General features: G+C 36.0%; 1 protein-coding gene across 3 annotated transcripts in view; it reads right to left on the reverse strand.

Moving 5' to 3' along the window:
• The window catches only part of CDH18 (cadherin 18), a 784,408-nt gene that overhangs the window by 81,756 nt on the left and 675,830 nt on the right, over positions 1–26,822 (reverse strand). For all 3 annotated transcript variants that reach the window (XM_056108952.1, XM_056108953.1, XM_056108951.1), the window contains exon 6: positions 13,673–13,860. In XM_056108952.1, coding sequence (XP_055964927.1) covers positions 13,673–13,860 — 188 coding nt within the window. The remainder of the gene's footprint in view (positions 1–13,672; positions 13,861–26,822) is intronic.

Genomic DNA, 26,822 nt, shown 5'->3' on the forward strand with positions numbered 1-26,822 from the left:
CTCCTTAACATTGGAAGATGACCATCTATCTTAAGTAATTCAATAAATCATATTCAAATTTAACTAAATGATCCAGGAAGTGTTATATCTTGTGTTCTTTCATGAATTTAATACATGAATGAGCCTCCTTACCCCAGAGAAGCATGAATTTTCAGAATCAAGGGGTAATGTTTCGGGGGGGGGGGGAGGCACCCTTGGGACAATCATTGTTCTCTAGGATAAAAGCAATTTTTTATTCAACCTACCGCATCTGGTAGATTTTACAATGTCTATGATTCATCTGTTAGAGCACACGCATTTAAAAATTAAAAGGAAGCAGATAGTTTGTTTATTATTAGTGCTCAATATTCCTTTCTAATGAATAAATCGGATTTTAAAACAAAATTTTCATGTATTCACTGTTGTGGACTCTTGTGTCTTTCAATAACAATTGTAGATTCCTTTTGACTGCCTCTATCCTAGGAGATATTATTGTCAAGCTGTGCCTTCAATAGAAGAGGCATCTTCTTTTCTGCTTTATTTTTAAGTACCTTGGCAAGTCAGACGCTTTGGGTCTTAACACTAACTTACCTATTGCTATGGTGCAAGCTGTTCCTATGGACACATAGCTTTATGCATGTGATTATCAAATATATACTTAACTGCCCCCAAGCAGGGATAATCATGTTGATAATCATTTGTTTGCCAGGACTGACAGATTGGGCAGATAAGAACCCATCTGGAGCTACTAAAGAATGAGAGTATTATTTAAGGTTATGACAGAAATTTAGAAGCAGATGAATTAATGTAAATGGAAAAAGCTTAACAACCTCATTTATGAAGAGAAATAAACAGTGCTGTATTATAAGTACAAAAGAACTCGAAAGAATATGAACAATTATTTTTTCATGAGATTGCATATTATATAGACAACATGCAATAGATAAATTTGTATCATAGCTATAATCGTAAATATTTTATCTGGATTATTATGGTTAGTTTTTTTTATTATTGCAATGCTGGCAAAACTGTCTATGGAATATAATCTCCATATTTTAAATGAACCTTTCAATAATTTCCTAGTAATTTTGTGTTTTGAGAAATTATTTAGAACTCTAAGGGATTTCACTTTCCTTAGGTAGCATTAGACTTATTCATAAATTGTCTATTAATTCACTAGGTTGTGTGCTAACATCATTGCATTAGTTTCCTGGGGCTGCCATAACAAATTACCATACACTTAATAGCTTGAAATACAGCAATGTATTCTTTCACAACAGGAAGCCCAATAGTAAATGAGAAACTAATTTGTGATTGGCCACTTTTTTATTTCTTCCCCTTTTTTTCCTCGGGAAATACAAATGTTTGATATCCATTATTCAACACTTGCTATCACGTATGATACTCACCTGATTTAGATGATCTAAAAAATAAAACAATTTTAAAAACAGATTTAGATGATGTGTTGAGATTCTGGAATTACCAAATTTTTAATGGAGTGAGACTTTGGGAGATAATAGAATAAAGTGAATATACATTATAATATGATGAATATAAATACTTGAATCTCAAGAAACAAAATATAGTTGACTGAATTATAGTTTTCCCAAACATTTGTATATAGCAAAAGATTAAAATATTTTATAGAGTAAAATATTCAAAGGATATTTATCTTGAATTATCCAAATGGACTTTGAATTGAATGACAGGTTTTCTTAGAAGGAAGCAAAGGAATATTTAGGAAACGGGATAAGGTTGGGGTCAGGGGTGCAGAGAGATAACACAGTGTGTAGAGCATGTGGACCAGGGTTGGATCCTCACAACTTACTTGGGCCACGGGGCACCTCTAAGAAATTATAACTGAGTGCAGAGCTAGGAATAACTTTTGAGCATCGCTGGTTGTGCCAATCCCCCTCACACACACACACACACACACACGTATACAAACACACACTCATGCACACACGCACACACATACGTAAACACATACACACAAACACCCACACCACTGCTAAAAAAAATGAACAGAAAACAGGGATTGAGAACATGGAAAGATAAATTGGGGAAGTGTGGAGACAAGCCAAAGAAAGCCTGGAGTCAATAGAAGGTTCAAGAAACAAGGGATATATTTTACTAGAATCTAAGGAGGAAGCACATTCCCAGGCACACCTAGCTTGCTTTCAAACATTTGCACTTCAGTGTGTAAAATAATGTACGTATACTATTTAAGCCATTTATGAGAAGTTGTTAGAGCTGTTACAGGAAACTAACAAAACTAATTGCTAAACTTAGAAGTCATGTTTTTCTTTTAATGTGTTCCAATGTTTAAGTAGTATTACATCATTTCTTATTTGCAATTTGATAGATTTCATAGTGGGTGACTGATTTCAATATAGCTGGAATCATTACTATTCCCACATCATCATTTCTGAAACAGAAATCATTTTTATATTTTCCCCCATTTTAAATATGCATTGGCAACCCCCACACACACACTCACAAACACACACACAAATACAACTTTTAGTGGGATTTCTTTTCACTTCTTTAAATTTTATTGCTTTATATGATTTCATATCGTTTCATAATATCTGCTATCTTATTTCTTTTAAAAGTATAACACAATATGCATTTTTCATTTTATTAAATTACCTTTCTGCTTTTATTGTTCATTTTCAATTCTTAGTCATATTATTAGGTCTCATTTTATCATTCTACTTTCCTTCCTTCTTTCTTCCCTCTCTCTCCTTCCCTCCCCTCTATTCCCCTCCCTTCCCTCCCTCCCTCCCTCCTTCCTTCCTTCCTTCCTTCCCTCCCTCCCTCCCTCCCTCCCTCCCTCCTTCCTTCCTTCCTTCCTTCCTTCCTTCCTTCCTTCCTTCCTTCCTTCCTTCCTTCCTTCCTTTCCTTCCCTCCCTTTTCTTTCCTTCCCTCCCTCCCCTTTCTTTCTTTCTTTCTTTCTTTCTTTCTTTCTTTCTTTCTTTCTTTCTTTCTTTCTTTCTTTCTTTCTTTCTTCCTCCCTCCCTCCCTCCCTCCCTCCCTCCCTCCCTCCCTCCCTCCCTTCCTTCCTTCCTTCCTTCCTTCCTTCCTTCCTTCCCTCCCTCCCTCCCTCCCTCCCTCCCTCTCTCTCTTTCTTTCTTTCTTTCTTTCTTTCTTTCTTTCTTTCTTTCTTTTTTCTTTCTTTCTATCTTTCTTCCTTTTCTTTCATCTTTTCACTAAATTTTTCTTAATGAAAGAACTTGCAGTGTAATATACTACATACATATGTTTGGATAATACATTGTGTACACCTCCCCTTAGAATAAAAAGCCATTTCTTTCTTTTTTTTGGATATGTATTATGATTCTATCTTGTCATTCTGTACATTCAAGTTCCGATGACATATTTTTCTTATTTTTTTTTTTTGTCTCAGGGAGCCCGGCAAGCTACCAAGAGTATCTCGTCCTCACAGCAAAGCCTGTACCATATTCGATATGCCAAAAACAGTAACAAAAAGTCTCACAATTTGTTGTGAGATGCTTCTGGTGCCCGCTCGAGCAAATCGATGAACAATGGGAGGACAGTGCTATACAGTGCTATTGCACTTCTATTTATAATTTTTATATTTTTTAGTGATAACCTCTATGGTTTTTAAATATAGATGTTTAATATTTTTCTTTTAAGAGCAATTATAAGTACTTTCATAAAGCAGGAAATAAAAATGAGTATTTTAGTCTAGAGGGACGAAAAAGGGTTAAAAAACTTATTTCCATGCCACTGACCCTCTCTCTGACCCTCTCTCTGACCCCCTGGCACCAAAAATGGTCCCCCAAGCAATTCATAGAGTCATTCCTCAGTACAAAGTCAGGAAGAGTTGCTGAATGCAGTCAAGTATAGCCCAACCTCTTTCCACCACAAAATGAGTATTTCTAGTTTTTCCAACTTCCTTTATATAATAATAGCACTTTAAGTCTTATAGTCTCAAATATGTTTATAAGTAAAAGTAAAATAAAGTAAAGGCCCTCCCGTTGATCATCGATTTGCTCGAGCGGGCCCAGTAACGTCTCCATTGGAGACTTTTGTTGTTACTGTGTCTGGCATATCGAATACTCTCGGTAGCTTGCCGGGCTCTCCGAGAGGGGCGGAGGAATCGAACTCGGGTCGGCTGCGTGTAAGGCGAACGCCCTACCCGCTGTGCTATCGCTCCAGCCCAGTTAGCATTAAATGTATCAAATAACCAATACAAGAATTAATAATATTAATCGAGGGTGAGTCTGGCTCCAGCACCAAATATGTTTATAGAGCTAATATTTGATTTATTGACTCTGATGTATAATTTTTGATTTCTGGATACTAGTAAAAGAGTCTCAATTTTATTCCACACATAAATGTATAAGAGTTAAACTATTTCTACATTTCCAGGATCAACCCTGGCTATACTGTGATCTATTGCTATGGTGAGATTATTAATGTACTCAGTGTTCTGTTAATCATATTCAGCATTGCTCTTAGTGTTGGCTAAATGATGGATTCCCAGGGAAAATAGTCCTTCATTTTGATATTCAAACCTGTATACCTGCCTTATCCATACAAAAAGAACATATATCAAGATAGTAAGAACTCAATTCATGCTAATTTCCTAGAGTTTTCAACACATACTATACTATGCCTGCTTTTAATCTCAAGTAAAAAAAAATATCCTAGTCTTCCTCTATGTTTGAAAAAATTACCATTTTTTTTTAAACTGTGAGCTCAGACAATTTAAGAAATCCCATAGCACTGAACTCTGACATCTCTTAATATACCAATGTTTCATGTCTGCGCATTTTTGCCCGAGAGAAAGAATATTACCAAATCCATCTTCATATATTGGTTATCTGGCATAATTTCTAGTTCATGGTGTGATTAATATCCTTTCCTAAATCTGAAATGTAGCTGGTTTTACAGTATATACTGATTCTGTGACATAGTTCACAATTGGAAAAAGATATGTTACATATTGTTTCTATTATGATATCAAAAGTTAACATGTGTAAACTAACTAACACACATTGGCTCACACAATCATCACAGTGATGTAAAACTCCTCCAGAGTTACAAAAAAAAAAAAAAAGGAAACCATCCATAAAAAAGTAACTTGGCAGAGCGCAGACTATAAGAGGCACACATGGGATTTGAACACAGGAAGTAAGATTCTATAAGTTGTGTGGTTAAGCACTGTGCCGTATAGGCTTAGATCTGTAGCGTTGTCCTCCCATTATTCATCTACTTGCTTGAGCAGGCACGAGTAACGTCTCCATTGTGAGACTTCTTGTTACAGTGTTTGGCATATCAAATATGTCACGGGTAGCTTGCCAGGCTTTGCCGTGTGGGTGAGATACTCTCGGTAACTTGCCTGGCTCTCCAAGAGGGGCAGAGGGATCGAACCCAGGTTGGCTGGACCGGCCACATGCAAGGCAAATGCCCTACCACTGTGCGATTGCTTCAGCCCATAGAGGCTTAAATATGGAAAATGAATAATATAAGCTATTTCTTATCAAATTGGTGCATGTATTTTATTAAATATAATGCCCATCTTTTAAAAGATGCACATTTATATCTACTCAAATATTTGTAACATTGAAAAATAAGTTGATAACTTCATTAATTCAGGTTACTAAATCTCTGAATATCTTCAGATGTTTCCTTAATATATAGAAGCACATAGCTATGAAGTAGTCATGTGTGTTCAAAGTTCTTTACAATATGCCTCTCCTAGAAGGACCTTTATTGGTATCATTTTAACTTCCACCAGCAGCAGGAGACTCTCACTTTTCTTTAGTTACTGCTCGGTATTTTAATGTAGCTCACTATCAGGAAGTTGACTCCAAATTTCATCTTAAATTTTAGTTTCTTAATTTCATCCTATTACTCTTAGTAATTGCTTTTTCATATCATTACTCTTTCTAACTTATAAAATAATACTCACCCCTTTTTAATATGAACATATTTCATATTACTGTAGATAGTTATCATCTTTCCTATCAATCATTCTCCAGCCAGCTCTACAGATTTGTAACTTTTTAATTGTTTCTCATTAATCACTTTTACTATTCATTAAATTACACTACAGTATTCCTCTTCTGAAACTATATAACCATGATATATAGAATACTGAAAAAACATCATTGAAAAAAAAACTTTCTCTAGTATTTTGAGATTTTCAAGAAGTTTCTCAAAAGTTTATTTATATAAAATGAAGAAAAACACCCTTCATGAGCTTCTTTTGATCCAACTTTATACTGCGTTCAGGGTTTCAAGTGTAGGAATAGGGAATAATAACAGAACTCAAAACTCAGAAACCTTTTAATAAATGAAATATATCACTAATATCATACCAAAAAAAGTGGACAAATCCTGGAGTTGTACCAGAACTTATTTATTTTTCTATTTTAAAAATTAGTATTTTAAAGTTTAGCATTTTGTCAAATCATAAGAAAGATGATACAGATTTGAATGCCTTCTTAAATTTTAAAATACATTTTGACAACTTCTTATTTTTACTCTTATGTCACAAATAATATGAAAAATAAAATACGCCATTATTTTTATACAATTTATAATATGAAATTTTAAAATTTCAAATTTCTTGGTTGCAAATATCATTGTCAACCAGGATACACTAATGGACAGCTATATGTTCATGAAAATTTTAAGTGAATTTATTGTGAGTTATCACTGTCACTGTCACTAATCTCCCATTGTTCATCAATTTGCTCGAGCGGGCCCAGTAACATTGTGAGACTTGTTACTGTTTTTTGAATATCAAAGACATCATGGGTAGCTTGCCAGGCTTTGCCATGTGGGCAAGATACTCTCGGTAGCTTGTTGGGGTCTCCGAGAGGGACAGAGGAATTGAACTTGGGTTGGCCATGTCGGCTGCATGCAAAGCAAATGCCCTTCCTGCTGTGCTATCCTTCCAGCCCACAGTAAAAATGTTTCCTTAAAAATCTAAACGTATTTAAAAAGGATATTAAATTGTTATGTGTTCTACTTCTAAAAACTTGTAAGATATGGCTGGAGAGATTTTACAGGCACTATGGTGCATGCCCACCATGAATAGCCAGGTTAAACCCTGATAAATGTTAGGTCAAGCTCAAAAACACCCCAGTAAATTAGTGAAATGTTCACCACAATATGTAGCACTGTCCTCCCATTGTTCATCCATTTGCTCGGGCAGGCACCAGTAACATCTCACAACAAATTGTGAGACTTGTTGTTACTGTTTTTGGCATATTGAATACGTCACGGGGAGCTTGTCAGGCTTTGCCTTGCGGGCGAGATACTCTTGGTAGCTTGCCAGGCTCTCCGAGAGGAGCAGAGGAATTGAACTTGGGTCGACCATGTTGGCTGCATGCAAGGCAAATGCCCTACCCGCTGTGCTATTGCTCCAGTCCACCACAATATTTAAAACAGAAAAAATAATTGCCAAAAAAGATATGTGTAGCTAAAATATATTTGTAAAGGTTATACTTATATTGAAAAATATGCAGAAAAATATTCAGAAAAAACCCAAAAGATTACAAAAATCACGATGAACATATACATATATCATAATGCGAAGAATATTTTCTTCTTATTGCGTTTATAGGAAAATTGGAAAATATTAAATATAAGAAGAAAGTAAAATAACCACACTGAATGCTCTGGAAAGTGTCATTTAAATTTTGTGAAAATTGATGACAAATAGAAGATAGAAAAGAACAGAAGATAAAAAATAAATAATAAATATTGATTTAATAAGGTAGCTATTATCTAGAAATACCTTATTTCCTCATTTTTCACTTTGATTTGTTAACTTTTTGAAACTCTCATGAAGTACTTCACTATAAAGACAGAAGATTGAGATTGATAGGTGTAAATCTTTCAAGTGCAGAATGTTTTACCTGACCATAAAGATCATGCTTTCACTATAGCACTTTACCTTGAAGGCCATGTTCAAGAGTTTTGGCTTTAAGTCAGTAGGCCTGTGTTTAGTGAATTAAATGAACCTGGAAGGAAACGAATACTAAAAATGGCATATTTCAAGAGTAAGGAGAATAAATACCATGATCTTGGATTAGAGAAAAAGAATGGAAACACTACTGCAAATAACATACATTTATAAAGAAAGCACAGGCAGAGTCTGCCAAGAAATAGTACTGCCCAAGCGACAGGGGTTTATGTGAATTGAAAATAATATGCTCAACATGCATCCATCCTTATCTTTTTCCCCCCTTTCCACCCAGTCAGGCTCCATTAAACAACAAATGAAAGTTATCAGAGTGTATTTACAATGTAACACACCATGGACCAGTGAATTGAACTTGGCAATTTTCTGATGAAGGAATGATATGTACAGAAATGTGCAGACACTCATGCAAGTTGATTTATAGAGCAGTGCTGATTTTGATCTTTGAAAAGATTTAGCTGTTCTGTTTGCTGGCTAAGGTGAGCTTTCTCAGGGATAAAATAAGGCACAAGTTTTAAAGCACTGGTTTATCCATTTTCTACCATCTGAATCATGGCCTCTTATTTGATAAAATAGTATAAATTTTATAGCTGAATTTTAAATTTCTTTTTGACTACAAAGCACCTACCCAGTTAAGAAATTCTTATATTGTTGATATTAATCTGAATGACAAAAAATTAAGATGAATGCAAATTTAGTATGTGATCAATGCCCAAGGCAGTATAGACTGCATTGATTTTCTTGGGGAAAAAAGGTGTGAAAGACAATTTGAATTCATTCATTAAAAATTTTCATTTGATATACATCTACTACTACTCAAGCAATTGAAATATTCGCATTTTAAAATACCCATCATGCTTGAAGAAATATAGCATGAATAAGTTTATATATGAGTGCACTGTATATGTCAATATTTTACCTTTATTTTTACAGACTATATTAAAATTAATTGCATACATGTGACTGGCAAGATTCACATTGTTCTTAATTTCATATTTTATACTAGTACTTTAGGTCCATTGTATGCTCACACCATCTTTTATCTTTGCTACTCTGCAAATACTTTATAATTTTCCACATTGTAATTGAGAGCAATCAAGTGTAAATTGTATAGATTATTACAAACTTATATAAAACTGTTAGCTTTTACTATCTCCTCTTTGATTTTCTTAAGATCATACTTGCAGACTCTTCCTTAGTGCTATTGCTGTAAATTCAATCATACTTTATTTTTGTTTTTAAATATCTATTAACCTTTTGCTCTTTCATTTCAAAACACTTTCATATTCTCAACAATTTGCATCTTTATTTTATTGTATTTAAATGTATTTCTTTCATATCTTTTCTCTATCCCATCATAAGTTTGCAAAAGAGGATTGTTATGTTTCTCCTTCCGCCCCCCCTTCATTTTCTTGTCACTTTGTGTTACGCAGATTTGTTTTTCTTTCCAGGAATAAAATATGAAAAAGTAGTAAGTATGAAAAAGTAGAGACTGAAATGTCACTTCCCAGTTTCATTTTTTTAAACAGTTTCTTGTTGAGTTCAATTTGATTTTTAATCAGTCGATTGTTATTTATCTTTCACTGTAATTGTTTCCTTTTTATTAGTGAAACCAGTAACAATCCCCAATTCATAATATCCTGGTGCAATTTAAAGACACAATAATATGTTTACTAACTAAATCAATACAAAAAAACCCTGCCTAACAGAGTAAATATTAGTTTCTGTTATTATATGATTATTTAACAATGATGAAGAAGATAATCATCCTGTTTCCTTTTTCCCCATATCCAAATAATATCAACCTAATTATTCACTTTTATAGTGGCACTGTCCTCCCATTGTTCATCGATTTGCTCGAGCAGGCCCAGTAACATCTCCATCCTGAGACTTGTTACTGTGTTTGGCATATCAAATACATCACGGGTAGCTTGCCAGGCTTTGATAGAGTTTTTTTTTAATTATTAATTTCCCAACAAATAAAACTGAACAAGGTCTAATGTAGGCCTTCATCTATTGTTACATTATTTTACACCTCATTCTTTTGCTAAATTTACCTTCATTGGTAAACTACTTTCCTATCTTTCCTATTTTATTAAATTTAGTTCAGAACTATTTTGGCAAGTCCTTTTTTTTCTTTTTTATCTGGTGTTTTAAAATTCAAAGATTACCTTTATAAAAAAGAATTAGTCATTTATTTAATCTACCCAAGTGGGTAAGCCATCCAGAGAATGAACATTAGGTGATGTGTTTATTTAATAATGTAGCACTGTAGCCCTGAAACACTCCCTCCCGTTGTTCATCGATTTGCTCCAGCGGGCACCAGTAACATCTCCATTGTGAGATTTGTTGTTACTGTTCATATTGAATATACCACAGGAAGCTTGCTAGGCTCTGCCATTTGCGGAGGATACTCTTGGTAGCTTGCCGTGCTCTCCGAGAGGGGCAGAGGAATCGAACCCATGTCGGCCGTGTGCAAGGCAAACGTCATACCCACTGTGCTGTCGCATATACATATATATTTATATATATATAGTTATTTAATCACTCATTATTCCAATACTTATCTAATTCCCACTTTATATTAGAAAACATGATAGAATTTAGAACACAGAGACCCAGTTTTTAAAAAAGAAAAAGTCATCTTAGTTCAGGGATATACCTCAGCAGGAGACTTGCCTTGCAGGAGCTCTATGTCTGAACCAAGCATCGTTGATAGACGAATAAATACATGAATATAATACAGCCTACCTTCATGTAATTTTATCAACAGCTAATCAGAATAATTGACATTTGCTTTCTTCTAAAGGCCATGTTCTTCCTTGAACACATAGTGTTCTTGCTTGTCTCTTTGTTCATGTGCTTCTCTGTTTCTACTCTTTGATGCTATGTTCACAGTTAAACACATTTTCCCACTTTCTCACCTCTCTTATTTTTCTAAGCAAGTTTCAAAAAAGCAATCTTGCTTCCTTCATGCAATATACATGTATATGAACACATATGTGTATATGTACACATATATATGTGATTTGGAAGTGATTATTTCATTGTTGACCTCTCTCAATTTATAAAAAAGGTAAAGGTAAAGGCCCTCCCGTTGATCGTCGATTTGCTCGAGCGGGCCCAGTAACGTCTCCATTGGAGACTTTGTTGTTACTGTGTCTGGCATATCCAATACTCTCGGTAGCTTGCCGGGCTCTCCGAGAGGGGCGGAGGAATCGAACTCGGGTCGGCGTGCTATCGCTCCAGCCCAATATATATATATATATATATATATATATATATATATATATATATCCAGCCCAATTTATATATATATATCTCAATATATATATATATATATATACACACACACACACAGAAACATCATGTTTCCTAATACAAAGTGGGCATTCGATAAATATTGGGATAATGAATGATTGGATAACTATACATATATTACAAAACAAACACATCACCTTTATATCTATAGATAGGTAAATGGATATAAATATGAATGCACAGAGAGATTACTAGGAGCTAATCACTTCCTTTTAAGATTCCTTCAACAGTCTTTAAGAGGGTACTGTGACTGTGACTTAGTTGTGGAGTTCATATTTTCCATGTGTGAGAAGTCATGTTCAACCCCACTACCAAACAAACAGACAAATCAAAGGCTTTCCAACATATAAAACTGAACAAGGTCTAGTGTAGTCTTTATTAGATCATTAAATTATTTAACGCCTCATTCTTTTGGCTAAGGATTAAAGAATATTGTTTAATTCCATAAATGTGCCGTGTCCTGTCCACTTCAGAATATTGATGCATTTTATTTTCTCTTCACAGAATGCTTTTACATTTTAACTTAAAAATAAATTCTGGCCCCTCCCCCTTTTATTTGTGCATTGATTTATTCATTGCAGTTGACATAAGTTGTACTTGGTTATGCTCAGACATAAGTTGTACTTGGTGATGCTCAGATCTTACTCCTGGCTCTGTGCTCTTCCTCACTGGGAACCAGAGTGGTGCCAGCGATCAAACGTGGGTCCGCTGTACACAGGACAAGTGCCTTCATCCCTGTACTCTCTCTCTCTCTCTCTCTCTCTCTCTCTCTCTCTAGGCTCTCCTTTGATACTTTATTTTATTTAACCAGCGTCTAGTTTTCTCTCAATTATCCACCAATAAAAATTAGAAAATAACAAAACGCTATATATTTCTCTAATAGCACCGTATATTACTCTTTCATATAAATGCATGTTATAATTGATGTAGAGATGAACGTGATGTCTGAATGTTATTACATACTGGAAGATTTATGCAGATAGAAAAAAGTTTAGGGTTAGCAAGAGAATATAATAGACACAGTGCTTGCCTTGTACACTGTCGATCTGGATTCTATCCATGGCACCCTATGTGGTCCTGGAGCACCACCAGGAGTGATCCCTAAGGTCAGTGCCAGGAGTACGCCCTGAATAAACTAATTTCAGTTCTGCTCATCCTTGTATCACTCATGGAACACAGAACTTGGTATATAAGAAGCACTTAAAACACACACGTTTGTTAAATGAAGATATCAAAATATCACCCATTTACCCATATTTGACTATCTTCAGATAGAAAGATTAAAATGATAAAAATTTATAAATGAGGATAATAAAATTTTACATAGACATATGATGATTATTTTACTACATTTCCAGACTGTATATTCTAGTTTGTTGGAAATATGTGTGCATAAAAACAACAAGCAAGCCTTCACTTTAAGTCAATGTAGCATCAGTGATTACAAAATAATTAATGAGATATCATATTATGTAATTAAGAAATACTATAAAAAACCAAACAGATAACTTAATTAATTTTAGACAGATATACACCAATATATATAAAAACAAAATGGCACAAATTTTTTACTGGGTTTTGACACATTCTAGTAAACCATCCTGAAAGTACTTATTTAAATGACAAAAATTTCTGCATTACTCTAGTCTTTCTGAAAAAAAAAATATAGGTCTTCCTGTCTGGGGTGAGAGCCAGAGGGTAGATTGATTGCCTTGAACTTGGCAGACCAAGGTTCAATCTCCAGCACCCCATACAGTCCTCCAGACCAGGAGTAATTCCTGAGTACAAAGCCTGGAGTAACTCCTGAGCATTGGCAGTGTAACCCCAAAACAAACTAACACAAAAATTCATATCTAATTGTCTGTATTCCAATTCATTTTCACAACAGATCCACTTAAAAATTTAAAAAATCGTCACAGTGTCAGTCCAATGAAAAACCGTTTAAATATTAAAATGAATAAATGACTTAGTTGTTTCAAAAAATGTGTTTCATGAATTCATTACTTTCAAGGAATAATTTATCTCCTAATGAGTATTAGTAAATATGGTCAAGATTTTTACATTAGAAAATCTCTTCACGTTGCTTAGATAGTACTTTATGGAATGATACCATTTTACGATAATTTAATTAATAAAGTAGAATTTACAATAAATTTGCTATCTGAAAACAAAGATGGGTATTACATACAACACAGTGCTTATATATCAGACTATATGCTATTATCATACACCATGATGTGTTTCCTAAAAGTTAAAGAGTCAGATACAACTGTAAGTAAATTGCAACTTTATGTGTAAGAGCAAATCTTTTAATGGCCTAAACGATATATTATTCATGCCTCCAACAAATTTCTATTTATAGAAAACTGGGTGAGATAGATAAGGCACCAACAATAAGTTCTTTACCTTTTTCAAGGAAAGGATTCCTTCTCTCGTCTCTTTGTCAGTGGAGATAGAGAATATTCCAACGCCATCACCGTTAATGATGGAGTATGTCATGTCAGCGTTTGAACCAGTGTCTGCATCATTTGCTTTAATTTTCCCAACAGCTGAACCAACTTGAGCTGACTCAGGAACATACAACTGATAGTGTTCTGAAAAACATTTTATATTAATTTTGCTTCATAAGGCAGTGCAGTGATAGACTTAGAATAAAAATTAAGCTATGTAAGTTGCATACACAAATGAGCATTATAATAATATATACAATGCAGTTTATTTCAGTTTTGAATGTTATATACTAATAAATACAAAATAGTATATTATAAAAATTAAGTATATATAAAGCATCCTACATGGGAACACTTTACAGATATATGAATATAAAATGTCTTATTAACAATATAGCTGAAAGAAGCAAAATAGGAAGATTAGGTTTATATTTTTATATTGAACATAACTTGAAATTGCCAAATATTTCTATAAGTACCAACAGATTCCACTACCACAAATTACCTTTGAGTTTAATACATGTGTGTTGGAATTCAAAATGTAAAGAAAATCATATAATTAACTCAATGGTAGAGGGATTGCTTTCCATGCAAGAGGCCCTCAGATCAATCTTTGGCACCTCAAAGACAACTGTTAAAAATGAAAGAAAAGAATTAGTCAACCTATAACTAAGATTATTATTTTTTTACTAATAGAATTAAGTTTAGCAAAAGCTGTAATCTATGACAAAGGTAGTGAATGTATTCACAATTTTATTTACCATATATTCTGGACCACTCTCTAGAAGGAATTTAAAGTACTTTAGGAGAGTGATGAATCTGGGATAGAGAGATAGTGTAGCCAGTAAGGATCGTGCCTTGTGTCTATCTCACATGGGGCTGATGGCCCTCATTGTGTAAAACCCATGGGACCCTCCATGAAAGAGCCTGATCACAGAGGTGGGTGAAGCACTGGTCAGAGCAGGGTGTTGTGCCCAAAAAAATCACTGTAATCTTGTTGTTCATCGATTTTCTTGAGCAGGCACAAGTAACGTCTCCATTCATCCTAGTCCTGAGATTTTAGCAAGTGCCACATTCGAGGCTCTTTCAGGGTCAGGGGAATGAGACCCATCGTTGTTACTGGGTTTTGACATATCGAATACGCCACGGGGAGCTTGCCAGGCTCTGCCATGTGGGCAGGATACTCTTGGTAGCCTGCCGTGTTCTCCAAGAGTGAGAACGAAACAATAAGAGGTCCCGAATAAATAATAAAACAATAAAATAAATAATAAAAAGAAAATAAAATATGATAAAACCAATAAAGTTTTAAATAAATGACTAAAATATGAAAACTTAATGATGACTTCAGCAGTTTATGAACGATCACGATCATGATCATGACCATCCTGCTATTCGTCGATTGCCTTGAGCAGGCCCCAGAAACGTCTCCTTCGTCCTAGCCCTGAGATTTTTTAAAAGTGCCATATTCAAGGCTCTTTCGGGGTTAGAAGAGTGAGACCCATCATTGTTACTGGTATTTGGCATATTGGGTACGCCACAGGGAGTTTGCCATACTCTGCCGTATGGGCAGGTTACATTCTGTAGCTTGCCACTTTGTCCAAAATAGGAATGAGATAAGATATCGCATGGCTGGGAATGTGGCTGCGTGGTTCCAGGAGCTGGGTTTTATAGTCTCTGAGTCTTGGCCGTTGATGGGACTACACCGCACCAGGGGAGCAGTTGGTGGGTGTGACCCCTGCCTACTGGAATTTGGAGGATCTGGGTGGAGGATGCTCAGCCCCGATCCGGGTAGCTTGGAGATCTCAGCCCCGGGACCCGCATGCCTTTGTTCCTCTGCTGGTACCTTCATGTGTGTGAAGAGTGGTCTCAGCATGGTGGCTGGTTCTGGAGGTCTTTGGTTGACAGAGCCCTGATTGGGGCAAGGAGGAAAACTCAACCCGTTCCCCTCCAAGGGGCCCCGGCGAGGACAGTCAGGCACGGGGGCAGGAGACTCTGCACTGTTCTCTTCTGGGAAAAGAGTGGCCTCAGCATGGAGGTACCAGCAGAGGAACAAAGTCATGTGGGTCCCGGGGCTGAGATCTCCAAGCCTGCTCGGATCGGGGCTGAGCATCCTCGACCCAGATCCTCCAAATTCCAGTAGGCAGGGGTCACACCCAACCGATCTCCTGGTGCTGTATAATCCCATTAACGGCCAAGACACAGAGACTATAAAACCCAGCTCCCAGGAGAGAACAGTGCAGAGTCTCCTGCCCCGATGCCTGGCTGTCCTCGCTGGGGCCCCTTGTACGGGAGTGGGTTGAGTTTCTTTCCCTCCCCGCCCCAACCAGGACTCCGGCAGCCGAAGACCTCCAGAACCAGTTTATGGACATTATGTGCTTATTATCTTTGATACTATGGATCCTTACAGGCAAACAGTAAAATACTATACATTCTGTAAGTCTCATTGGTACTTAGAAATTTATTTTAAATGTCTGACAATAAATATGTACACTGAAAGCATGAAATTTTTGGTTTATACTTAGAATAAATTATGAGAGAGTATATAAAACTTAAGAAATACGTATAAAGGTGTATAATAAATATGTCATCAATTATTTTATTGGTAGAAATATCCATACATGAATGTCTCGTGGTAATTTTATAGAAACTCTCCATTAGCAATATAAACCTTTAATTAAAATACAATTTTAAGTAGTTTCATGTCAAAATAAATCAAGAATTTAACAGGACATACATAAATAGCTAGGTTAGATAGGCAAGTGGATGCAGAACCGTTATAAAAATAATTTCTTAGAGCTGATATTTTGTTAGTTGTAGTTTCCTAATAGTCTTGAAGTTTCTATTTTTTTGTTTTTTGGCATGTGGGTCATATCCAGCAGTGCTACTGACTCCACACTCAAGAATTACTCCTGGCTGTGCTCAGGAACCATCTGGAATGCTGGGGATCGATCCCGGGGTGGTTGCATGCAATACAAATGCCATACATGCTGTACATGTTCTAGCCCTAAAGTTACTATCTCCTTCAAGTGCCTGGCTCTATTTTCATTTGTTTTTAGATACAACTGTATATCTTGATATGTTATGATATGATACATGGATTTGCATATGTAGCTATCAAGGACTGAATGGTGAGCAGCAGTGTTTTATCAGTATTCAACTAAGATCTTTTCCTGTTCTCATTTATTTAAAAAATTTTTCAGATACAGTATGATATCAAATATTACTTTATGGCCAATAGTTTTTACTAACAGAACAATTCACAAGTATCATCTCCTTTTCTGTGAAAACAAGACCCTAGATAATTGTATGTAATCATTTTATAATCATTTTTATAGCATTTCCCATATTTGCAAAGCCACTATGCTTTCAGATTGATTGGAAAGCATTGTATTTAGGATTTTAAAAAGATATGTTGTTCTTTTTACAGTTGGCCAAATCACACTGTCCAATGGACATATTTCCCCAATTTTTCAAACTGACAGTTGAAAGAAACTTCAATTTCTCTTCTCTGGCAAAGTTATATAAAATGGTAGAAAGGGCTATGCCAATAGCCACATTCCCAAATTTTAAGCTGAAGTACGTGGACTCCACAATTTAAGATTATATAGTTTTTTCTTTAATTTTATACAGCAAGAGGAATGAAATGATCCTTCCATGTTTGGGTCATGAAAATAACAAGTTTAAAATCTTGAATTCTCTTTTCCAGTTATTCATTGGATTGCTCCGCTGAACTGTAGCTACAAAGTTGATGAAAACCCGGCTGAGCTGACCATATGGCAAAATTAATGTGCTTTATAACAGGCCTGCAAGTTAGCATGAAGCAGAAACCAACCTCACCAAGCCAGAACAGGTGTTCCCATCCAGTGACTCTGATCTCAAGAACACAAACCCCCATACACCTAGCTAAATCGTACACAAATCTCCAATCTACAGAAATAGTGAGATAACTAGTATTGGTTGTTGTAATAATTTCATAATTTCTATGATGATTTTCTTTTATGGTGTTTAAATGAACAATGGCTGTCAGAATATGATGCCTCGTCTATCAAATGGAAACATTTTATCAAGCTCGGGATTTAGCTCTATAGGCTGACTACAGCCAATAGTGGTCTTTAAGACACTGAACACTGAGGGACATTCCATATAATGGTGAACGATAGTGGAATATTTTTATTTTTTGCTTTCAAAATTTATAAATAATGAAGGTTTTGAAAGCTGAATAAATCAAATGTGACCATGTAATTCAGGGTGGGTGACAAGCAGCATCCAGGGACCTGGAAGTCACTCCTGGTATTGTTCAACCATCTGGGCCAGTGGCTCGCTCAGTGCTAGGCTATGAAAAACCCATTGTGTTCAAGCTTGGCTGTGCTGGAGATGACCAGGGTCATCCAAAAAGTTGGTAGGCAACAGTTTTTAAAAATTTTTATTAGTGAGACACCATGATGTACAGTTGTAGACTTACAAATTTTTGTGCTTGGGTTTTAGTTATACAATGATCAAATACCCATCCCTCCATCAGTGCCCATTTCCAACCACCATGGATCCCGGTATCCCTCCCACCCCCCATTCCCCTCAGCCCACCCTGCCTCTGTGGCAGGGCATTCCCCTTTGTTCTCTCTCTCTCCTTTTGGGTGTTGTGGTTTGCAAAAGAGACATTGAGTGGCAATATTTTTTTTTTAAGTGGCCATGCCTCTGTGTTCAGAGCTCATTCTGTCCACGGTCATGCTGTGCACGAATGAATCACTACTGATGGAATCAGGGAACCGTCTGGGATGCCGGGAATCTAACTTGGGTCAGCTGATTGCAAGGCAAGCACCTACGTCCTGGACTATCTCTTTGCACTTGGAGAAAAATTTTAACTTATTACCACCCTCCCTTATTTCTGATATAAAGGTCACTAAAACTAAAATTAAAAATACTATTAATGGTAAACAGACACAGGAAAAGAAATTCTGAAAGCACATTTATATTAAAAAACAGAAATAATTATATTACTAACATGCATAGAGGCTTAAAAGTAAGAAAGTTATCAGGGATGTCATTAAATAATGACTAGGGGAACATCAGTAAATATCTAATAATTCTTTACTTTTATTTATTTATTCATTTTTAAAGTTTTTCTGACCTTTATTTATTCATTTATTTGCTTTTTAGGTCACACCCAGAAATGCTTAGGGGTTACTTCTGGCTTTACACTCAGGAATTACTCCTGGTGGTGCTTGGGGGACCATATAGGATGCTGGGGATTGAACCCGGGTTGGTCACTTGAAATGCAAACGCCCTACCCGCTGTGCTATTACTCCGGCCCCAGTAAATATCTAATAATTATTTAATATGTAAGTCTAATAAAAGGGCATAATTGCATGAGGCAAAACTGAGATATGACAAGGAGCCGTAGTAAATCAGTGTCAGGAGTGACTCCTGAGCACTGCAGGGTATGAGCCCCAAATTAAAAAAAATTATTTGACTTATATACGTTTAATAGACTTATACACATGGGTTTTGAACATATACATATACATATGTATATATATACATAAGTTTATTTCCTAAGCTTTTTTCTGCATTGATATATATTTCTATGAATATGTCAGTGTCAGATCATTAATTATTGTCACTTTTAGCACAGTGGGTAGGGCGTTCGCCTAACAAGTGGCCAACATGGCCGACCCGAGTTCGATTCCTCTGCCCCTCTCGGAGAGCCCGGCAAGCTACCGAGAATATTCGATATGCCAGACACAGTAACAACAAAGTCTCCAATGGAGACGTTACTGGGCCCGCTCGAGCAAATCGACGATCAACGGGAGGGCCTTTACCTTTTTTAGCACAGTGGTAGGGCGTTCGCCTTACAAGCGGCCAACATGGCCTACCCGAGTTCGATTCCTCCGCCCCTCTCGGAGAGCCCAGCAAGCTACCGAGAGTATCTTGCCCGCACGGCAGAGCCTGGCAAGCTCCCCGTGATGTATTCGATATGCCAGACACAGTAACAACAAAGTCTCCAATGGAGACGTTACTGGGCCCGCTCGAGCAAATCGACGATCAATGGGAGGGCCTTTACCTTTACCTTTACCAAAGTATTTATTGAAATCAAGCTATGGGACAATCTTTCTGAGAATTGCAATAAAATTTAAAAAAATAGCTACAGATGTTAGAAAAACAAGAGTTAAGTCTAATATAAGCACCAATTTTCCTTTGATGGTAATATTTTAATATATATGTGAAATTATGAAAGTAAAATATAGCACCATGGCAATAAACCACAATTAATAAAATCACAATTTTCTTTTTAATCAGAATATATCATCATCAATACATAGTATTGGATTATGAAAATACGGGTACTAATTCAGGAGAAAATTGTTAATTGCATCATTTTATATCACTGTTTATTTCACTCCTTAATAAAACATTTTTTTTTTAAATCACACTCAGCATTAAAAGCCAGATTCCCTCTAACTGTCTCAAGAACAAATTGCAATCTCCAACCACACCATATAAACTCAGCCCTAAAGACAATATGTTTTAGTTCTGGTGGCTGACCATTTGACGAATAATCAAATTCTGATGGCAGAACTTCTGTTCATTATCTTTCAATAGGACATCAATCATTATATGAAACTGACTCTTCTCATTTTGTGGTTTCATTGGCTCCAAGAAATGAACTCTTGCCATTATTAAGCAGGATTATTTACCAGAAAAATGGAAGATATTTTTGTTACGTTATTACTCATTAGATAGGAGTATGCCCATTGAAATATTCATTTTTAAGGTAATATGGGTATATATTATTTTACCAATATACATGTTTTCATATATAATATATGCTTTTATATATTATATATAGTTTATGTAGATGTATATGTTTATATATGTTTGGAAAATTTGCGTGTAAAATGACAATCTCAAGAGTGCTAAACATTTTATTCCTCAGGAATTGTGATAAAACTAAAAAGTAATGAGTAATGTCTTCATTGTGAAACTTATTCTTACTGTTTTTGGCATATCGAATACATCACAGGCTTGCCAGGCTCTGCTGTGCAGGCAGGAAACTCTCGATAGCTTGCCAGGCTCTCCGAGAAGGGCGGAGGAATCAAACCTGGGTTGGCTGTGTGTAAGGCAAATGCCCTACCTGCTGTGCTATTGCTCCAGCCAAAGTACTAAATACATTACTTTTTTGCCAAAAGAAGAATTCTTATTCAATTGTAATGGAAAAGTAAGACATGTGGGTTTTTCTCTGCAGAGAAAAGAATCACCAAGTAAAAATAAAAATGAGTTATTCGCCATGTATATCAATATTCTATAAATTCTGACCTTTATTAATTTTTAAGATTAAATTGAATAGTTTTCCTCAAGAAGTTTCTGTTTTAATCATATTCAGTATAGAAATGGAAAACTCAGATTATTAATCAATGAATTAAACATGTATTTTAACCATGCTTCAAAATGTTCCCATGTTTTTCAAATATGTAGATAATTCCAATTCATAAAATAAAGGTGAAATTAATATTTGTGTGCTAGCATTGTTATTCAAAAGTTCTAATTATTTATGAAAGTTCTAATTATTTATGTCTGTGTCATCAAAATTCTTAGAAAAATCATCAGTTTATACATCTTTAAGATTGTTGTAGGCATGTATACTGATCTTACATGTTTGCATGCATTTTTGTTGGAATTAGTTAAAAATATTTTTAAATCACTGTCACTGTCACTGTCCTCCTCTTATTCATTGATTTGCTCGAGTGGGCCCAGTAACATTGTGAGATTTGTTACTGTGTTTGGCATATCCAATACGTCATGGGTAGCTTGCCAGGCTTTGCCTTGCAGGCAAGATACTCTTGGTAGCTTGCCAGGCTCTCCGAGAGGGGAAGAGGAAAGTATTTTTAAATAGTAAATATTATCAAAAATTGTGTTATGGAATGATAATTTTATGTTTTCACCCAATGTTAATAGCATCATAATGAAAATGTGATAGGATAGATAGGCAATATATTGAGGGTTAAGGTTGTAAAGTTGTGCCTAATAGACAGTAGGTTATTTTCTGGCAACAGAATAATGTTAATTCAATTGTAAAGGTAAAGGTAAAAGGTAAAGGCCCTCCCGTTGATCGTCAATTTGCTCGAGCGGGCCCAGTAACATCTCCATTGGAGACTTTGTTGTTACTGTGTCTGGCATATCGAATACTCTCGGTAGCTTGCCGGGCTCTCCGAGAGGGAATTCAATTGTAATGAAAAAAATAAGATGTGTATTTTATTTTTTCAGAGAGAATGATTACCAAGTAATAATAAAATTAAGTTTTTCACCATGCATATTGATATTCTAAAAAATATGACTTTTATTCAGATAAAAATTCAATAGTTTTTCTGTTCAATAAAAATTCCAGGGTGTACATAATAATATTCACTGTATCACTGTATCACTGTCCTCCCATTGTTCATCGATTTGCTCGAGCAGGCCCAGTAACGTCTCCATTGGAGACTTTGTTGTTACTGTGTCTGGCATATTGAATACGTCACGGGGAGCTTGCCAGGCTCTGCCGTGCGGGCGAGATACTCTCGGTAGCTTGCAGGGCTCTCCAAGAAGGGCGGAGGAATCGAACTCGGGTTGGCCATGTTGGCTGCGTGCAAGGCAAACGCCCTACCCGCTGTGCTATCACTCCAGCCCATAATAATATTATGTTGTGAATAATCTAAAGTTATTAATTATATGTACATGCACAATTAAAGTAATAACTGGTATTCCTAATGCTGTAGAGATAGTAGTTAATGAGCTTGCCATGCATGTGGTCAGCCCAGGTTCAAATCCCAATAGTGCATATAGTTCATGGAGAACCACCAGGAGTGTTCTGTGGGCATTACTGCTGGGGGTCTAACACAATCAGCACCCTAAAAAAAATTCTCCATTTTTTTGATTTCTTAAGATAATTTGTGTTTCTTACTCATGCTATGCTCTGTAGGATAACATTGGTTTGTCCTTTCCCCCTTGCTACAAGGAGCTTTTGTTCATTGAGTCACACCCATCACAACGCCTCTGAGTCACTCCCATTCCTGCGTTTACCTGTACCACTTCTCTATGCGCCCTTCCCCAACCAGTCAATCAGCTTTTCTCCCTAATCAGACTCTGTTAATTTGTAAGGTCAGATTCTTTCTAGGACACTGAACTTGTATTGTAAGCTAATATTGCCTTTCTCCTCTCCTTATATATTTTGAATAGTTTACTTTAAAACAATGTCCTTTTGTATGGACACAGGAAGACGGTTAATACTATGCTTTTGTAATTTAGGATTTAATTAGCTTTGCATATCATTTACCCTGGGCATCTGCTTTTTGACTTAAGCCTCAGTTGCCCTTCGTTGCTAACACCCCAAAAGAAGGGTCCTGACGAAGGACTGAATGGATCCAGGGCAAGCTGTGAGTTACCTTGGCATCGAAACGGGCCAGGCCAAAGCACCACAATTCTTAACTGTAAGTTAGAGCTTAATCATGGACAAATGCTGTCATGATCCAAAAGTAACGATGAGACTAGTACCCTGCTAGGGATAGGGAAGACTAATCTGGCCTGAGCACTGTATCTGAGATTGAGATGAACCCAGGAGAGCAATTCTATAAGCTTAATGTATCTCTTATGTGTCCATACAAAATGATTAATATTATGAATGCTTATATGTTTGTTGGACAAGGAGAGGAGAAACACACCCATGAGATTCCACTCTAGTGGGTCAGTCTGCTGAATGAGAATCTGTCCTAGAAGCAGCTCTCCTGGAGGGAGAGAACTTTACCCCTGTTGATTGTGACCACACATAGGTGTAAGAACCAACCCCTCATGCGGGGGGATTTATCGAGACTGTATGAGTGGGCTAGGGGATCCAGATTCAAAGCCAGAGGAGAATGAAGTGGGATCGAGAAAGAATATGAAGTAGTGTGAGGGAGGAAGAAGGAAGAGCAAAATCAGGAGAATGGAGATGGGAATGGAATAAAAAGCAACCGACCCCAGCCAGCCTGCCCTCATTTCTTTGCTTCGTTTGCTCATTACCATGTGGGGGAAGTGGCCTGAGACTACCAAACTCAGGTGGCAGGAGAAACAGAGCACTGTTCCTACAGCCTTTTTGAGTTCACACAATGCTCCAGAGTAAACTTGGATTTGTTTTCTATGTTTCTTTACAAGTTCATTACATCTATTGGTAAAACCGAAATGCTTGCTGGCGTGAGTTTTCTCAGCCATTTTCAAATTCTCTATATGCTTTATTATCTAACTTTTGTTAATTTCCATATGAATTTGAAGTCAGTTATTTAAAATTTGGGGTCAGCCTATTTTTATGTTTTGTAATCATTCATAAAAATGCTTGTGCTCTTTTATTAATTTTTCCACTGAATATATCTTATATATATATATCTTCTATAATTTCATGCACTGAAAATACAGTAAACAAAATAATATCCCCAAATGTATATTCTTATGAGAAAGAACAAATTGGCAAGCTATATGACTGAAATGTACAGTAGTTTATGAAGGAATAATGTTAAGGAAAAAGAGAAAGCAGGTCTGTTAAATCAGTTTTAGTGAGTTCATTACTAGAAAAATAATTCCATTCAATATAACAAAAAATATTTAATTCTAGCTTGCATTGCACAAAGGCTGTGGTTAAACTGTGTTCTTATTAGGATGTATATTATTGTATCATGTGTCTTAGTATGTTCATTTCAAGTAAGATTTATGACAGAATATGAGTGCTAAAGTCGTCATTTGGAGCACATGATTTAAATCTAGAGTTAAAAATCACTGTTTCTCTGTATCACTGTCATCCCGCTGATCATTAAATTACTTGAGGGGCACCAGTAACATCGCTATTCCTTCCAACCTTGAGATTTTAGCAGCCTCTTCTTACTCATCTTCTCCCAATGATGATTTCAGTGTCAGGGGAATGAGACCTGTTGTCGTTACTGTATTTGGCATATCGAATACTACACAGGGAACTTGCCAGGCTCTGCCCTTGTAGGCGGCATACTCTCGATAGCTTGCCGGGCTCTCCAAGAGGCATGTATTTATATATTTCTCTCTGTGATTTGTTGTCTACTGTCTGAACCCCATCATGGTGTAGTAATAGTGGAAAATGGGAAGGAAGTGCCTTATAATGTGACCGTGACTGGGTGGTCTGGGAAGCGGCCTGGAGCGTGGGGGTGGTTGGGTAGTGGAGGTGTGCTGCCGGGGCTGGTTCCCGTGGGGCAGGGAGTGCTCTCACCCACCCCACAGCCTGGCATGGAGTCCCAGAGTTAAAACAGTGAAGCTAATTTAAGCCATCTTCTCAAGTCTGGTTTGTGACACGTCTCTTAACATTCTATTCGCTTAGCAAATGTAAATGGAAAAGCCCAGAGTTAGAACAGAGACAAAAGATCCACCTACCAGAAATCATGATAAAGAGTGAAAGAAGTAAACAACTTTGATTAAATAGCAAAATATGCCACAGTTCAAACTTCATTCACAAATCCATCTTAATTTTTATGAGAATACTCATGAGCTCACTGAAACTCCTTTTAATCCAAAAAATGATATGAATTTCAAGATATTATGGTAGAATCCTATTAGAATCTGAGTTTTGAATTTAAGCAAACTCTCCTCAACACATAGTAATCCAATTTAAAATTACAGATACAAAATTAGAAATGAATATGGCCAAAAATGGTAGAAAACATCATATTTGGAAACAAATCAATGGCCCTTAGCAATTAACTTAGTAATTATTTTGCACAGTAATTATGCTTTTCTAACTTCAGGAATAAAGTTAACTTATATGATAAATATACCCTTTATACTTGTATTTTTATCCTCGGAAGACATACATTTTTGTTTTCCTCTTCTTCTCTTTCACATATATTAGAAAACACATTGCTACGGTTTCTCTCAAAGCTCATCTTTTTATTGTAGTGTCTTGTCAAATTCAGCTAAAAACAATCAACTTGCACTACAAACATTTTCTCTTCAAACTTCTTCTAATGTTACGGCTCATTAAATTCACTGATGCTACAAAGTTATCCCAGAAAATTATCTAGGAAAGCAAACCACAGCCATTTTCTAACATCTCATAAATGACTTCAAACTATTTTCTTTTTCAAACCCCATGGTGCTACTTTGTTGCCGTGATGGCTGTTGTATTAGTAAAAATATCTTCCTTCCCATGAGAGATAATATAGCATACACAATCACTTTTTCCATAAACATTTTATCAGTTATATTATTAAATTAACATATAAATCTTATACATCAATAATTTATAGCTGTGAGCGTATTTTTTTTCTCACAATACATGGCAGATATAACTTGGGACCAGTTCAGCAGCAACCTGACATATTCACTATGATTAAAATCCATGTCTTCACTAAAAGTTTAAAAGAGTATTTTCTTTCTTTCTCGAAGTAGAACCCAGGACAAGAACATTTGAGCCAAGTAATAGAAACTCTTTAAACCACTCAGATGTTTAAACCACAAACACATCATGCATCATTGACCAAATCCAAATGCATCTGATTGGCCAATTCCCAATGCAGTAGACAAATATCTTGTATGATGGAGATATGGCAGACATGACAGGGGAACAGTAAGAACAATTGTGGGGGCTGGAACAACAGCACAGCGGGTAGGGCATTTGCCTTGCACACAGCAGACCTGGGTTCTAGTCCCAGCATCAGCATCCCATAGGATCCCCTGAGCACCGCCAGGAGTAATTTCTGAGTGCATGAGCCGGGAGTAATCTCTGTGCATCGCCAAAAATGGCAAAAAAAAAAAAATGTGTACACATGAGTAAATCTTAAAGGGATAAATTTTTTTAAGTAGATATCAAGCAACTTAAGGATAAAAGTTAGCAACTTTCGATTTCAAATAATTCAAGAGGTAATCCAAACTGAATAAATATTCTATGACTCAGCCTCAGTCATAAACATTGGATATACTTTTCAAGATATGCTGTTTAAAGAGTGAACTTATTCTATTAACAGATATTTAGTTTATCCTCATTTTAATACAATTTAAAGATTTCTAGAGTAATACTTTTCCTCTTAATGTCATTTCTAAAGACATATTTTTATTTCTTTTATTATAGTTAATGAAATGCTTAT

Source organism: Sorex fumeus, unplaced genomic scaffold (genome assembly GCF_029834395.1).
Source record: "Sorex fumeus unplaced genomic scaffold, SorFum_2.1 ptg000240l, whole genome shotgun sequence".
Classification (NCBI taxonomy): Eukaryota; Metazoa; Chordata; class Mammalia; order Eulipotyphla; family Soricidae; genus Sorex; species Sorex fumeus.